The sequence below is a fragment of the Rosa chinensis genome, chromosome 3 (genome assembly GCF_002994745.2).
Source record: "Rosa chinensis cultivar Old Blush chromosome 3, RchiOBHm-V2, whole genome shotgun sequence".
NCBI lineage: Eukaryota > Viridiplantae > Streptophyta > Magnoliopsida > Rosales > Rosaceae > Rosa > Rosa chinensis.
Window position 1 is genome coordinate 8696035 of NC_037090.1, and position 14036 is coordinate 8710070.

At 37.8% G+C, this 14036-nt stretch overlaps 3 protein-coding genes across 4 annotated transcripts; 2 read left to right on the forward strand and 1 right to left on the reverse strand.

The window, feature by feature from the left end:
* Window positions 1–308: 308 nt before the first annotated feature.
* On the forward strand, window positions 309–1958 carry LOC112191659 (F-box protein At3g62430-like). Of its 2 annotated transcripts, none has more exons than XR_005807725.1 (2): window positions 309–1114; window positions 1257–1958. XR_005807725.1 is itself a non-coding variant. In XM_040515804.1 (2 exons), exon 1 carries the CDS (start codon window positions 360–362, stop codon window positions 1074–1076), a length of 717 nt encoding a protein of 238 aa, XP_040371738.1. In that variant the 5' UTR covers window positions 309–359; the 3' UTR covers window positions 1077–1114; window positions 1496–1958. The 2 variants fall into 2 exon arrangements, 1 of the variants encoding a protein (XP_040371738.1); XM_040515804.1 differs by having other exon boundaries at window positions 1496–1958.
* Window positions 1959–5361: 3403 nt separating this feature from the next.
* LOC112191658 (expansin-A2) lies at window positions 5362–6753 on the forward strand. The gene is made up of 3 exons (XM_024331050.2): window positions 5362–5562; window positions 5651–5963; window positions 6299–6753. The coding sequence occupies exons 1-3, from the start codon at window positions 5415–5417 to the stop codon at window positions 6600–6602; spliced, it is 765 nt and encodes a 254-aa protein (XP_024186818.1). The 5' UTR covers window positions 5362–5414; the 3' UTR covers window positions 6603–6753.
* Window positions 6754–8520: 1767 nt separating this feature from the next.
* On the reverse strand, window positions 8521–13720 carry LOC112193357 (MACPF domain-containing protein CAD1). The gene is made up of 7 exons (XM_024333463.2): window positions 12977–13720; window positions 10979–11217; window positions 10702–10897; window positions 10496–10573; window positions 10121–10304; window positions 9833–9996; window positions 8521–9495 (listed from the first exon to the last, which is right to left on the reverse strand). Exons 1-7 carry the CDS (start codon window positions 13232–13234, stop codon window positions 8866–8868), a joined length of 1749 nt encoding a protein of 582 aa, XP_024189231.1. The 5' UTR covers window positions 13235–13720; the 3' UTR covers window positions 8521–8865.
* Between the last annotated feature and the right edge of the window lie 316 nt (window positions 13721–14036).

Sequence of the window (14036 nt, forward strand, 5' to 3'; positions counted from 1 at the left end):
AACCACTAGATCTTTAATAGGGAAAAATCTTTGTGCAAATATTGAGGATTTCGCTGAATGTTGTGTTTAGATTAACTCTCTCTCCCTGGGAGACTAGCTTAGAAATTCGTATGGCTTTTACAGAAATTTTATCACATGAAAAAGGGTTCGAACTCAAAGCGTCGACGAAAACGATGCACCGAAGATAGACTCAGTGAATTGCCAGATGCAATTCTTTGCCACATTCTGTCTTTCCTTTCAACAGTTGACGCTGTAAAGACCAGTGTTTTATCACACAGAGGGAGAATGTGTGGGCTTCTGTGCCCACTATAGACTTATGTGATTATGATCCAAAAGAATTCGACTGCGATAGTTTTTCGATGTTTCTTGATAATGTACTTTTCGCTCATGACTCCTTGAAAGTTCATCGGTTCCGCATTTGCTGTACTAAGATGGTGGATCCCCTTCTGTTTGATTATTGGACTAGCACTGCCATTGGCTGTAATGTTGTTGAACTCGATCTTGGTATTATTCCCATGGGTTCTGTGTACTCGTCACTTCCGCCCCAGTATTTCGAGTTGCCAGGAAGCCTTTTCGTGATGAAAAGTTTGGAGAAGTTGAAGCTGAGCCTGCAATCGTTTATTACCATTACTCCTGAACCAAATTGGTTCCCAAGTCTCAAGTTTCTCCATGTTTCAGTCTCATTTTCTGGTTCTCATCTGATGGAGAGCCTCTTTTCTTGCTGCCCTGTACTTGAAGAGTTGATTTTTGATGCGGACCCTGAATATGATGATGATTCAGTTTCTAACGTTAACATCTCTGCACCGAAGCTGAAAAGACTACAAATAAGCTTGTTCCTGGAAACATATGATCTAGAGGTAGTAGAATATGAGCACAAACTTTTTATCAATGCCAATGCTCCAAATCTTGAAAAGTTCACTTTCCACGGCAATCTTTTGGCAATCTATTCCTCGAGCAATGCCAAATCCCTGAACGAAGCCAAGATTGATTGCGCGCAGACCTGCATGCAGGTCAAGAGCTTGACTATCACCTTGATGCTGCTGATAATTTGCACAGGCTTTTCACAGGAATTTTGAATGTTACTTACCTGTCAGTTTCAGCTCCTATTTTTGGGGTAAGTATGCTCTAACTGGTTCCCTTAGTGGATTAAATCCTTTCTAGACACTCAAGTTTATTAACTGAAATGCTATATTACGCAGAGAAAATGTTTAATTGTGATAGTTTTTGATTGATCTTTACTTCATAATTTCTGAAAGGATCCCCACATTGTACATCAGTATCATCTCCCTACATTTGTTAATTTGAAGCACTTGAAGCTACTTCTTCAAGCTTGCTGCTCTTGGCAACCATTGATTAGTTTTCTGAATGCATCGCCAAATCTGGAATCTCTTGTCTTGAAAAGGGCAAGTGTACATGGCTTTACACCCTTACCAACTGTATTGATAAATGAGAATTTTGAAATATTTTAATTTATCCCATCTATGTTAATCTTTAGAGCTGCGATTGCCTATGTCGACACGATCCGGATGAATTACATCATGAATGGAATCCACCAGAGAATGTGCCTGTTTGTTTGGTGTCACACTTGAAGACTATTTGTATACGTGGGTACAGGGGGAGGCCAGATCATATGAAAGTGGCAGAATACTTGTTGAAGCACGGTGAGGTTTTGGATAAGGTGACAGTTCATCGGACTTCCAAATGAAGAAGTTGCCAAGGTGTTCGAAGACATGTCAAATTGAATTTCCATGCCTCTCTGTCACAGCATAGCCTTCTTAATTATCTGAGTTACATTTCAGAGTTGTGAAATGGATCCTTTTTTTGTTTAGATAAGACCATGAATTGATTCAACTCTTGTGTAATAACAACTCTTCTTATCTTCTATTATTAGCTCTCCAACCTCGGAAGAATCTTTTAGACTCCATGTATGGATCTTATCTCAAGAGACATTTATTTGCAATGGGTATTCGTTTTCATTTGTTCCACATTTCTCCGGAGCATTGCAACTAAGCCATATGGAATAGCTTATTCTCGGAAACTCACTTTTGTGTTGGCTAGCTATCATTAGCTTTACAACCTTTACTAAACTGTCATCCATACGTGTGGTTATGTAAAAGAACAAACAATTACAGTGGTCGAAATACCCTGGGAGGGTATCTTGAGCAAATCGAGGTAGAGGGCGTCTTCTAAAGATAGAGGGCATATTATAATGATGCACTCAATTTAGAATGAACAAGAACGGATGGCAGCCCAATTTGAAGAGCAGTTTGATCGTGCAAAAGGAGGAAAACGAATAGTTACTAGTAGCCACGACAGAACTCGGTGTCCGATAGGAGCGCGCCATAGCTTTTCGGAAAGGAAATCGCGCCAGGAACAAAACTCGTCGCTATGCCACGACGTGTGGGCTTTTTCGGCCTTTCAGGGTCGTTTAGGGCCTCAAAACTGCAATTTACTGTTTTTTTGAAATTTCGGTTTCCTAGTTTATTTTAGGTTTGTTTTATTTTTACCCGTGGGTTTTAGGGTTTCATTGTTAGTCGTCCTAGGGTTTCTTTTCTCATATATAAGCAACCTTAAACGATTGGAACTATCTTTTATCATATTTTCAATTAAATTGAGATTTATCTCTTTTATCTCTGCTGGACTCCAAAACCTTTTGTTTTAGGTTTATTGCTTGTAAACCTAGGTGATCTTTCCGACTGCGTCAGAACCTCAGACTCGCTAATCTCACTAGAACTTGTAGATGTGAATCAACTCGTTCAAGTGAAATACCAAAACTGCTGAAAGTGTAAAAGACTATTTCGAGCCATGTTTAGTCATTTCGACCAACCTTCCACCCACGGTTCTACCACATCTCCGTTGCTGTTTGATAAATGTGGAGGAAGAATAATCAAAGTTTTTACGTCACAGTTGTCCTTACTCCTCGCAGTATGGTAGGCTTTTAAGCGCATCATCAAAACTAGCTCTATCAATTAACTGTCATTTACCAAAAAGCTACACCAGAAGAACTTTTAAGGGACAATTATTCACCACCTAGAAACAGTTATAATCTGTCATAATCCAACCAACAATTCAATGAAAATGAATATAACACTATCAAACAGTAGCGGCTCAAACCTTCAGAATGTCCATGGTTGAACTTGACCTATCTGTGTTTGTTCATCGACCTTATTTTTGGTGTGTGTATTCAATTTAAGTTTGATTGCACTGGCTGATCCACCTCCAATGGAAACTTTCTTGTTTTCTTATTGTAGTAAAATAGTAAAATAATGAGTACATCTGCTACATGAGTAATCTGAATTTTATAACTCGGGAAGCCTCTCTAATATGGCCTCTTATGCGTTCATCCAAATTGAACTGCAGGAACTTGAATTCATTTCTACTCTGTAAACTTTGAAATCAAGGAATACTAGTAATCATGGCTATTCCACTACATCGCATGTCTCATTTATAGATTTTCGATGTCATTTTTTTTCATCGGAAAAACAATGAAAAACATCCACATGTTCTGCATGCAACTTTGGACGCCTTAGAACATGAATTTTGGAACAGAATAATGTAGAAACTTTTCTTCCTAAGACCACATAACAATAAGAAGATTGAGTGACTTTTTTGTCTGTCTAGTTCTCTTTGAGACTCACTCGGCACATTTCATCATTCTTACGCCCAATTTGGCACATCTCAAAAAGTTGTTTAACTATAAGTTAAGCACCAAGCACCAAGCACCAAGCACCAAGCACCAAGCACCAAAAGGTGTTTAATGAAATTTGGAAAAAAATTAAAAACAGCTTATTCAAAAGTTGCACCATTAAGTTACTGTTTATAAAAATTGGAAAACAACAACTTTTATAGGCTAAAAGTTATATAGCTGCTTATAAATTAATCCTAATTTTCCCAAACTGAGCCTTACGCTAATTTGATGAGAGGATGATTGTGAGGGAAAACACATCGATCAGCTAGCCTGACATATCGATCACTTTTCTATCAACACTTCTAATTGGTCGGCAGTCGGTCAACGAATTAAATTCAAACCTCTCTTTCAATTGACTTAATCTAGTCTATTGTTCTTACTCTCTCGTCATCCTTCATACTTAGTTTTCTAAAACTACTCCACCACCTCCAAACTAAAAAGATGATTAGTTTACATTATCATCCGAAATTTGTTTTTTTTTTTTTTTTTGAGGAGATCATCCGAAATTTGTTGTATTAGCTAGGGGTTTGACATTTGACAATATGATTAATTATGTGGTTAGGGATTTGTGCAAACCTACTAGTCGGTTATTAAATATATGATAATCAAATGACAAGTCAAATTCAAAGTGAGCAAATTGAAATTTGAGAATAACAGTATTTGGAGAATGTTACCACCTCGACATGATGTCATGATTTCATCCGATTTGTTAATCGGGGTTTCAAGTTCTTAAGGTTTAGAACTAACTTGAACGATGGTGAGCTTAGAGTTTAGTTATCGTATTCAAAACTTGATAGTGAATTTCAAAATCATAAGCAAGGGAAGAGAATATATATGGTGCATTAAAAGTATCTTTAGCAACACTAGCCATTTTTAGTCAAATTTTAGCAAAATAGCTAAAAAGTTATTTTGATTAGCCACTTTAGAAATACATATGTATCAGTGCTTTCTATTTTAGATAGTTTTGAATTTATATTATTTTTTTAAATAAAGATTAAATAGTTTAAATGTATTTATAAATTACATAAAATAACTCAAAATAATGTTTTAAATTATAGAGAGTCTCATCTCGCTCTCTATATTTAGGAGCGAGATAGCTAAAGCCTAAATGTTATAATGGAGAGTCACTTAGGTATCTGATGCATTTGTTAAAATAGATAGAAAGCTAAATATGCTCTTTAAAATAATTAAGGGGCTAAAATAGAGAGTTTACCAAAAATGCTCTTAAGAGAGCATATGTCATCTCCCCCATATTATTAATTATAGAGTTGATAATCAAATGTTTATTAGCTTGAATGAGAATCAGAGTTGAGCTCAATATATATATTACATTAATTTTGTCCTTTGGATACTTAACCGATTAGAGGGTTTGTAATTTTTCAGTGTTTCTTATTGGAAACTTTACCAATAAATATGTACTCTTTCAAATTTTATACTTTTTTATGATAAATTTTTACAAACAAATTATTTCGTTCGGTAATTCAAAATTTCGGATAATATATTTATTGGTGAGTTAAATGATATTCAATTAAGATCATTTAGTATGGCAGTTGGGCCAACTCAAACGTGACAACCGCAAAGGCCCTCAAACTACTAATTTCATTTCCATGCTCCAAGTCCCTTCGTTACTAATATATATATAGCATCTCTTCTACACACACACACACACACACACACACACTCACACAGTCATCACTCACACATAACTGAATATAAGACCAACACAATGGCTAAGAAAGCAATGCAGATCCTGCAATTGCTCTTCTTTATGCTGATCCCCTTGACTGGTTGTCAGGGAAGTCGTGGAGAATACGGAGAATGGCAAACTGCACATGCAACATTCTATGGGGGAAGTGATGCTACTGGCACAATGGGTAAGCTACAAACTAATCAACTCGATCTATATGTATTTCCATATGTACATACTGAGATGGTCTGATGGAGGTAGAAATATTGATGTAGGAGGTGCATGTGGTTATGGAAACTTGTACAGCCAAGGGTACGGGACTCGCACCGCAGCTCTAAGCACTGCTCTCTTCAACAGTGGTTTGAGCTGCGGAGCATGTTACCAATTGCGATGCAACGACGACCCCAAATGGTGCCTCCATGGTGACATCATTGTCACTGCCACCAACCTCTGCCCACCTAATCAAGCTTTGTCCAACGACAATGGTGGGTGGTGCAATCCTCCTCTTGAACATTTCGATTTGGCTCAGCCTGCTTTCTTGCAGATTGCTGAGTATCGTGCTGGGATTGTCCCTGTACTATTCCGAAGGTAATTGTATTTTAGTTCTTCAATAGAAGTGCATTCCCTCATAGAAGAGAAAACTATAACGCATTTAGTTTGGGGCGTTTTGTCAATATGAAGTTTACGGTTTTTATATGAGATGCTAGACATCCTTACGGTGAAATGAATCTATTTGCCTGATAGTGGATCTAGCATTAGTATCGATCATAATATGATAACATAGCGTATTAGACCGTTGATATAAGTCATTATTTATTCAATGATGAGCTATTGTTTTCGTGTTTACTTACTGGTTGATAACCGAAAATAACATTGTTGCTTAGTTAAGAGACTTTGAATTCTTTTGTGTTTGTTTTGGACAGGGTTCCATGTGAGAAGAAAGGAGGCATAAGGTTCACCATCAATGGTCACTCATACTTCAACTTGGTGTTGATAACAAACGTTGGGGGTGCAGGGGATGTTAAAACAGTGTCCATCAAGGGATCTAGGACAGGGTGGCTACCAATGTCAAGAAACTGGGGGCAGAATTGGCAGAGCAATTCCTACCTCAATGGCCAAACCCTCTCCTTCAAAATCACAACCAGTGATGGAGCCACACTCACCCACAATAATGTCGTTCCTGCTGGTTGGCAATTTGGACAGACCTTTGAAGGTGGTCAATTCTAGATAAATCTTGGAGAGCAGTGATTTATATATATCTTTACACATCCCTTTTTATAAATTATGAATAAAATGGTTCTGCATCATTGATACTGTAAGATAAAGTTACAAATGTGACATCAGTGAGATAAATGCAAGTTTTGTACATCCCAACTAACTAACTTAGAGCATCTCCAACAATTGAGTCAAAAGTCAAAGTCATTTGCAAAATTTGGTTCTCCTAGTGTCATCCCTATTCATTCATATTTTGCATCTCCAACCATCTTTAGTCAAAAGCTAAAGTCATTTCATAAATTCATCACATGCTGCTGGAGCCCACCTCAATTCATGTCTCACCACATATGGCTTTCGTTCTACAATGTGTAGTCATTTTGACTCCCTTTTTAGCTCAAAAGCCAAAATGACTCTACCTTGGCTATTGTTGGAGATGGTGGATTTTGATTGGGAGAGCCATTTTGGCTTTTGACTCCATGATTTGAGTTGCTCTAAAGTTTGGCTATAACATGGGCAGACATAAACCGCGTCAAATTTTGAAAAGAGCAGAACTCTTTTTTTATTGAAGTAAGACTAACCTAAGACAAACCCAAAGCTAATCATACTTTTCTATAAAATATCAGTCATAGCATGGAAATTCTTCTTATTGCCTAGTTCCTTTGAGAAAATGTTGCTTAAAGCATTCTCCGAATAAGTACGTCAATAGAGTATTACAACACGGAATACACTGGTTACAAGAGCCATGTTCAAGGCTCCTACTAAATATAAACAAAAACGTGTTGCAAGGGCGGGGATCCGCAAGCCTTCCTTGTATTTAGCATTGCGGTATATCGTATATCATTTGCATTGCAGGTGCATGGGTGGGGAGTTTAAAGTACAACATTTATTCTGGGATCGGTGCGGGACTCCACATCACCCTAATGGGGTCTCCGGTTTCAAATCACGCAAATTAAGACCTAGCGCTGCCAAGTCAGATGAGAATGCACCTGGGGCGCCAGAAATATACCAAAAACTAAGCATTTCAACTAGTATCGGAAAACCATCTAAATCCCTCAACAACACGAGCAACCAAGTTCCAAACATAAGTTGAAGTTCAAAAAGATTGACTTAAGTTTCAGATTTCAGTTAAAAGGGCTTTCCGTAGACATAGATACTGTTTACAAATGGATTTCAATTCCGTAAGTGACTAAATAGATCCTTGATATAACACCCCACTTAGGAAGTCAACCAAACATCACGAGTGTCTGGCAAGACTAGGCAACACTAAACTTCTAAAAGAAAAACCAACCTTATTACAGTTAGGATTGAGTTCCTATTAGACTGTAACAGTACATTGCAAAGTAACTACATGTTCTCTGTTCTATGAATATGCTTAATGGTGGCTTTGCTGACCTTTCTGATAAACTAAGCACCACTTCTGATAGCATCCTTGAAGTGAGTTAATTTTCTTGGTATATGGAGGGAATGGAGACAGTAACGGAATTTCAAGGAACAGTCAACACCAACTTTTCAACTTACTGCACTATCGTGTTGGCTCATCCAAAGCTCCCTCCACACGATTTCCTGAGAAGCTACACAGGCTAGCTCCGCAGTCACTTCAACATCTAGAAGTCCACTTTCACAAGGAATAGATTGGCATTGCGAATTTGACTACATCTCTGAACCATTGTGTTTGGTTAGTGTTCACTCGGGAGGACTGTTACTGTTACTAGGCGCACCCCAAACCTTGATCTAAGGAGTTGGAAACTTGGAATCACAGGTAATTTCATCGCTTTCTATATCAGTTATTTCAGCATTATTAGTATTTATTACAATGATCTTCAACCTGTTTCCAGTTCGAGAGATAACGGTGAGCCGATACACCCGTCATTGTTCCTCTTTAGTCTTTACTAGATGTTGTCCTAAACTATTCTCCTAAAAAAACAGAAAATGGGAGGCAACAGAAGCATATATATATATATATATAATTCACTTAATTATGATCTACAGTGTTGTTTCATCAAATTACTAGAAATTACTTACAAACACATTACAAGACGCAGCATCTACTCTACTCGCTCTAATAGAGAACTTGGTAGTTTTCTTGGACTAGGAAACTCGACCAACTTTGCCATCAAGTTAGCAAAAGCCCTGATATGTCCAATACCATAGCCAAATACATCCTCTTCTCAAGTCTACTACACAGCCAATGTATGCTAGATGAACCTGAAAAGACGCTGCCTCTTTACCTAACAAAAAGCCGCAACTGCACATCATCATGCAAATGTATACACAATCAATAGTTTAGCAGCGAATATTTCACTCTTAAGACAATTTTTCCTTTTTCCACACCAAGCTTTCCACCAGTAACCAACCAATGACCTGGATGATCTTGTGGCCCCTTGCTCATCTCGGACATATCCAAAAATTTCATCAACTTGTTACCCGCAACATGTGAACCGGAACTTGAGTCACTGGCATTGACATTTAAACTAGCAGACGTCCCTTTCTTTGACTTTTCATTTGGGGAATGGTCCCACAAGGATCTTCGTATAGTGCAGCCAGGCAGCCTGGAATATAATAGCTTCATGTACAAAACATTTTTTGATCCGAAATCCCACACTCCAAGCTGAGCTCCTGTGACGATGTAGACACCAGAGAGATCGCCTATAAAGGTTTCAGGGTTCTCAATAGGTGTTGTGCTCACATGAGAGAAGTTTTTCCACTTCACTGGCTCGAACCATCGGCTATCCTGCTCCTCAGGTCCTTGCCACTTTGGAGCACCAATTGCTACATGGGAATCCCAATATGGTAGAAGGATCTTTGGAAGAGATGCCAAGTGTTGAAGATGGATACAAAGACGATTCTGCTTGCTTCCTTCGAGACATAACCGCAAGCCTGTCACTGGCTTCCGTCCAACTGTTATCTGCATGCAAAAAAATTTGCTGAAAACGAATACATGAAATAAACTAGAATAACAAGTAATCTTTATACCTACTGTTCATGCCATTGAACGATGTATTAAACGCACAATGAGAAATTATGAAATGCATAGCTCATCTTCTGAGGTATTACTCATTTGGTGCTGAAGAGTCATTTAGACATCTCAAGGACATGTATGTCTTAGCATTTGTGCATTACATATAATGTATGTCTCATTCCGTCCATACATGATATAAATCCATCTTCTACGGGTATGAACCCTCCCAAAAGTTGGAAGAGCTCTGTAGACAAAGTAGTCATTGCCACAAAAAGGGTCTTACCTGCTCTTGGCTGACATAGAGTTTTTGCCCCATTATGCTGAATTGCAAAGATGGGCAAACAGGTTCCTTTCTTTGGTGGGTAGGATTTCTGTCATATACAGGAGCCCATATTCGAGAAATTTGAAACTCTAGGAAGTATCTCAGTTCTTCTATTGGAGGTTTATCTGAAAGAAGCATTTCAATGCAGTTAGCACAACTAGTTTGTTACTAATGATAGAGCACATAGTTTAAGCCATCTATGATTTAACTTAGTTTAAGCCATCTATGATTTAACTTTGGTTATCTTACATTCAAGGTAAAGGCAAATAGCTCGAGTAAGGTGCTCCCTTCCAATTACCCCTTCAAGGAGAGCTGTTATTGGAAAAAATGTCATCTCGATAACATCTGGAGAGGACCGGACAGTTCTTGCCCACTGGGTGTGGTTTTGTTCCAGATCATCTCCTCCCCTTCTTCGGAAAATGACAGTCACATCCTGCATCAATAATAAATTAATAATCAAGGTAAACTAATTCTGAGTTTAAGGTGTTATAGTCATTCCGGCAAAGTAACAGTCACATACAGAAGTAAAGTAACTTGGGATCAAAAATAAAATAAATGCACATAGCATAATTGATCAAGTGCAATAAAGATAATACATATATATGCTCAGTAGTTGTTACATACTTCTTTCCCAGCAAGATGTGGTGCAGTGGTGGGTTGAGGGTATATCCCCTGACTGTTGAATAAACCGGAATCAGACCCCTGAAATTTTGAAAAGCATAATCATATAATCAGAATCTTAAAAAAAAGAAAAAAAATAAAGAAAGAAAGAAAGAATCAAACAAGCCAAAACACAAAACAAAAAGGGAATGTAACAAAGTGGAACTAGCCTTATCCTTGAAATTCATTTGAACTGAACTTGTATTGCTTTCTGTGTTTGAGAACCTCTGATTTCCAATGTCTTGGATGTAGTTCTTGATCTCCATGGTTGACAAAGGAGAAGACTGGTGTTGTTTAACGTAAATTACATCTTTGCCACCAATAGTTACAGATGTTATGACATGAGTACCAAAATTTTCAATAAAGCTGGGAAGTAAGAGTAACCAATAGTTAGGATTTGAAACTCTTTCATCATTAATTTCCTACAAAAGTTCCAAATATTCATACCTTGCCAAGGATTTGGGATCCCAACAAGTTGGGACAGCCTGTTTCACATTTTGTTGTAACATTAGTGGGGATTTTAAAAGATGGATCTTAGCAAGTGGAACATAGAGGCCATCCATAGAAAGTGTCTTTGTTCCTGCCATATCAACATGCTTTGAACCGCTGAAGCTAAATGCAAAATTGAAACTCCCCACAGGATAGCCTCCAGATATATTAGACTTTTGATTAAAATACTCAACCATCTGCAATCATTCACCATGAGGATTATGTAAAATAATTTCAAAATATTGATAGTATTTATGCGGTTGATGCACACATCATTCTGGATGCTAAGAGAATTTGTTAAGGAGTTCTCTGTTGAAGATTGTAATAATTTGGAGAATAATTCCAATACATACATCTGAAATTGGAAGATTGTTAAAGATTTCAAATATATGTTTAAAAATATACTGATATATTGATAAATTATATAAACACACACACACACACGTATCAGGATAGATGATATGTATTGACAAGTTCAGAGTGGGATGTAAAGGATCAGTAATGAACTTGCAACTTTTCAACAGTTGGATACTTTTGAAGCATATTAACATACGCAATGAATATTGGACTTGCATGTTTTCCAACAGCAGCAAGCATTGGTCACAGACAACTCTGTACCATTTCTCCAATATCAAATGGGAGCATTGGCACCCATTAATCTCTATATGAGCAGCCCACAGCATGGAACTTACAACAATCAACAGAAACCAGATTCTTTCTTTGGATTCTTCTCAGAAAGTCAGACATGTCAGTTTTTGCTAAACTTAAAATCTATTCTTTGTTGTATGCCGGAAGTGATTTGTCATAAACCTGTTACTAAACTCATCAAAAGTGGGGACAAAAAGCACTGAGAAAAACAAATTAATGTACTTCAAAGTCAAAATTTGTAAATTCTCAATCAAGTTCTAACAGTCCCTCTCTGTCTCTCACTTTAACACAAAAAGTTAAAGGTAGCCTCAGCTCCTCAAATACCAGTGCACACCAATGTTCTTCCAAATGTTCTTCTTCATCATGAGTGATGCCTGAGTACTATTCAAATATTAAAGCTTCTGGTGATCCTTTCACTTGTTAACTCTTGCTCAAGCTATAACTTTTCATTAAAACTTAAATACTGATCCTTGAGTTTGGCTGGTAAACTAGCTCAGACAAGTGCATAACAAGCGGAACTTGAAAGTTGATGAATAGCTTGTCTATTTCTACTCCATTAAAAATGGGTTCAATAATGGAATTATAAGATTTATTTTACCTATTGGCTATTAGGGGAGCAATGTTGTAAGATATTCTTTTCAGATATGAACCAACAAAGACGGAAAAAGATGGAGCCACTTGGAGCAGAATTCCATGCCTTTAAACCAGACCAATAATCTTAACTACAAACGTACCTCAGAAGTTCCAATAATTCAGCGTAGCTCCAAACTGCTAATTTATTCCATTTCAAGATGTATATTTCCATCTAAATATCAATTTCCTTGGTTCAAACACGTATCTTGAGGTCTTAACCACTGCACTTACTCCAGCTATATTTTCATTGTAACTCGAAACTTGAGTTTGAGTTGGAAACCAGCTCAAACAAGTGCCCAACTAGCTGAGCTTAAAACTGATGACTGGCTTGTCAGTTTTCTACTCCTTCCTCAAGATTTATTCTACCTATTGGGCACCAATGTGGTAATATATTTTTTTTGGATAATTGGGCCACTTGGAGCAGAATTACATGCCTTTAACTACTCCAATAAATATATGTAGGAAGTTCCAATCAATTCGGGCTAGCTCCTCATTGCTAATTGTTCCATTTCATGACATACTTTCTATCTGAACATCAATTACCTTAGTCCATAGCAACATACAGAAACCTAATGTATCTACAACATGCAGACATCCACCACCTCAAAACAAATACAATAAGTGAGGCATAAAATTACACAAGCATAAAAAGAGAAGCAAAGTTACAAGCATTACCTCATTGAAGCTGCAGACTCCAGAACTGCGCCGCCCACTGGACTCCTGAGAGCGCTTAATATCCTTGGAAACATTGGGCACAACTACATCATCATAAAGGCAGAGGTCCCTGGTGTGCTCCTCATCAACCTCTAGTACCCTAGACCCTGCCACACCCTTACAATAAAGCAGCCTCGTATCAAAGTTCACGTCAAACCCTCTTCCCAGTGCCTGTACAGAGTTAACAGCAGTGTGCAAAGCTGCTACATTTTCCCCCATTTCTCATCACAGTACCTTCAAACCCCTAACTCTTTCTCTGCCCGGAACCAGACCCAGTTTGGTAATCTCAACCAAATCCAAAACCCAGTTCCCTGTTCTCCTTATAGAGCTCAATTACCAGAACCCAATTGGCAACTTTCCCGGAAACCCACAAGAAACTGAACAATCATAACGTTTCCAGTATTGGGTTCTTTTTTAAGACTCCTCTTTTCAACCATTTTCTAAGCTCAAAGCTTGGTTCTTGACCAGTCTCCTCTCTCTCTCTCTCTCTCTGTGACTAAATCCTCCTTGGTAAGTTGACCAAAAGAAAAATCTTCAAAAAAGATTCGAACTTTGATACATGAACCACTCAATCTGTATCTTTTACTCCTCTAGATCTCAAATCCATGAAAAAGATTATCTAATCTCTCTCTCTCTCTCTCTCAGCAGCTTCTCCTCTCCACAATTTTCCTGTAAAAACTTTCTCTGTACCATGTACCAGTGCATAGACTTCAAGTGTGTTTACTTTAACGTATACTTGGCCATCATGATCTTGACACGTGTGTCTCTGTTTTAATTAGGTCTGTGATTAGACTTTGACTAGGTCTTATAGCACTGAGAGTTATGGGGATTGAAGCTACACGTCAGCTTTGGGTTTTTTTCTTTTCTTTTGTAGTCGACGTCCTCCTCACGAAAATTCTGTTCAATGCTCATATATGTCGATTTTGATCGATCAGAACCTTGGACTGACCGACTAGAATTTTGGTTTTCCCATGAATCCATGATGAAAATAAGAAAGAAGGATGCTTTTTTGTTCTTTAGA

What these genes read in the sequence shown, in the direction of transcription:
- LOC112191659 (XM_040515804.1), top strand. Translation starts at nt 360, where the DNA reads ATGTTTCTTGATAATGTACTTTTCGCTCATGACTCCTTGAAAGTTCAT.
- LOC112191658 (XM_024331050.2), top strand. Translation starts at nt 5,415, where the DNA reads ATGGCTAAGAAAGCAATGCAGATCCTGCAATTGCTCTTCTTTATGCTG. An exon ending in TGATGCTACTGGCACAATGG is followed by an intron (nt 5,563 to 5,650) that starts GTAAGCTACAAA and finishes ATATTGATGTAG; the next exon opens with GAGGTGCATGTGGTTATGGA. An exon ending in GTCCCTGTACTATTCCGAAG is followed by an intron (nt 5,964 to 6,298) that starts GTAATTGTATTT and finishes TGTTTTGGACAG; the next exon opens with GGTTCCATGTGAGAAGAAAG.
- LOC112193357 (XM_024333463.2), bottom strand. Translation starts at nt 13,234, where the DNA reads ATGGGGGAAAATGTAGCAGCTTTGCACACTGCTGTTAACTCTGTACAG. An exon ending in GATCCCAAATCCTTGGCAAG is followed by an intron (nt 10,898 to 10,978) that starts GTATGAATATTT and finishes CTTACTTCCCAG; the next exon opens with CTTTATTGAAAATTTTGGTA. An exon ending in TCTATGTCAGCCAAGAGCAG is followed by an intron (nt 9,496 to 9,832) that starts GTAAGACCCTTT and finishes TTTTGCATGCAG; the next exon opens with ATAACAGTTGGACGGAAGCC.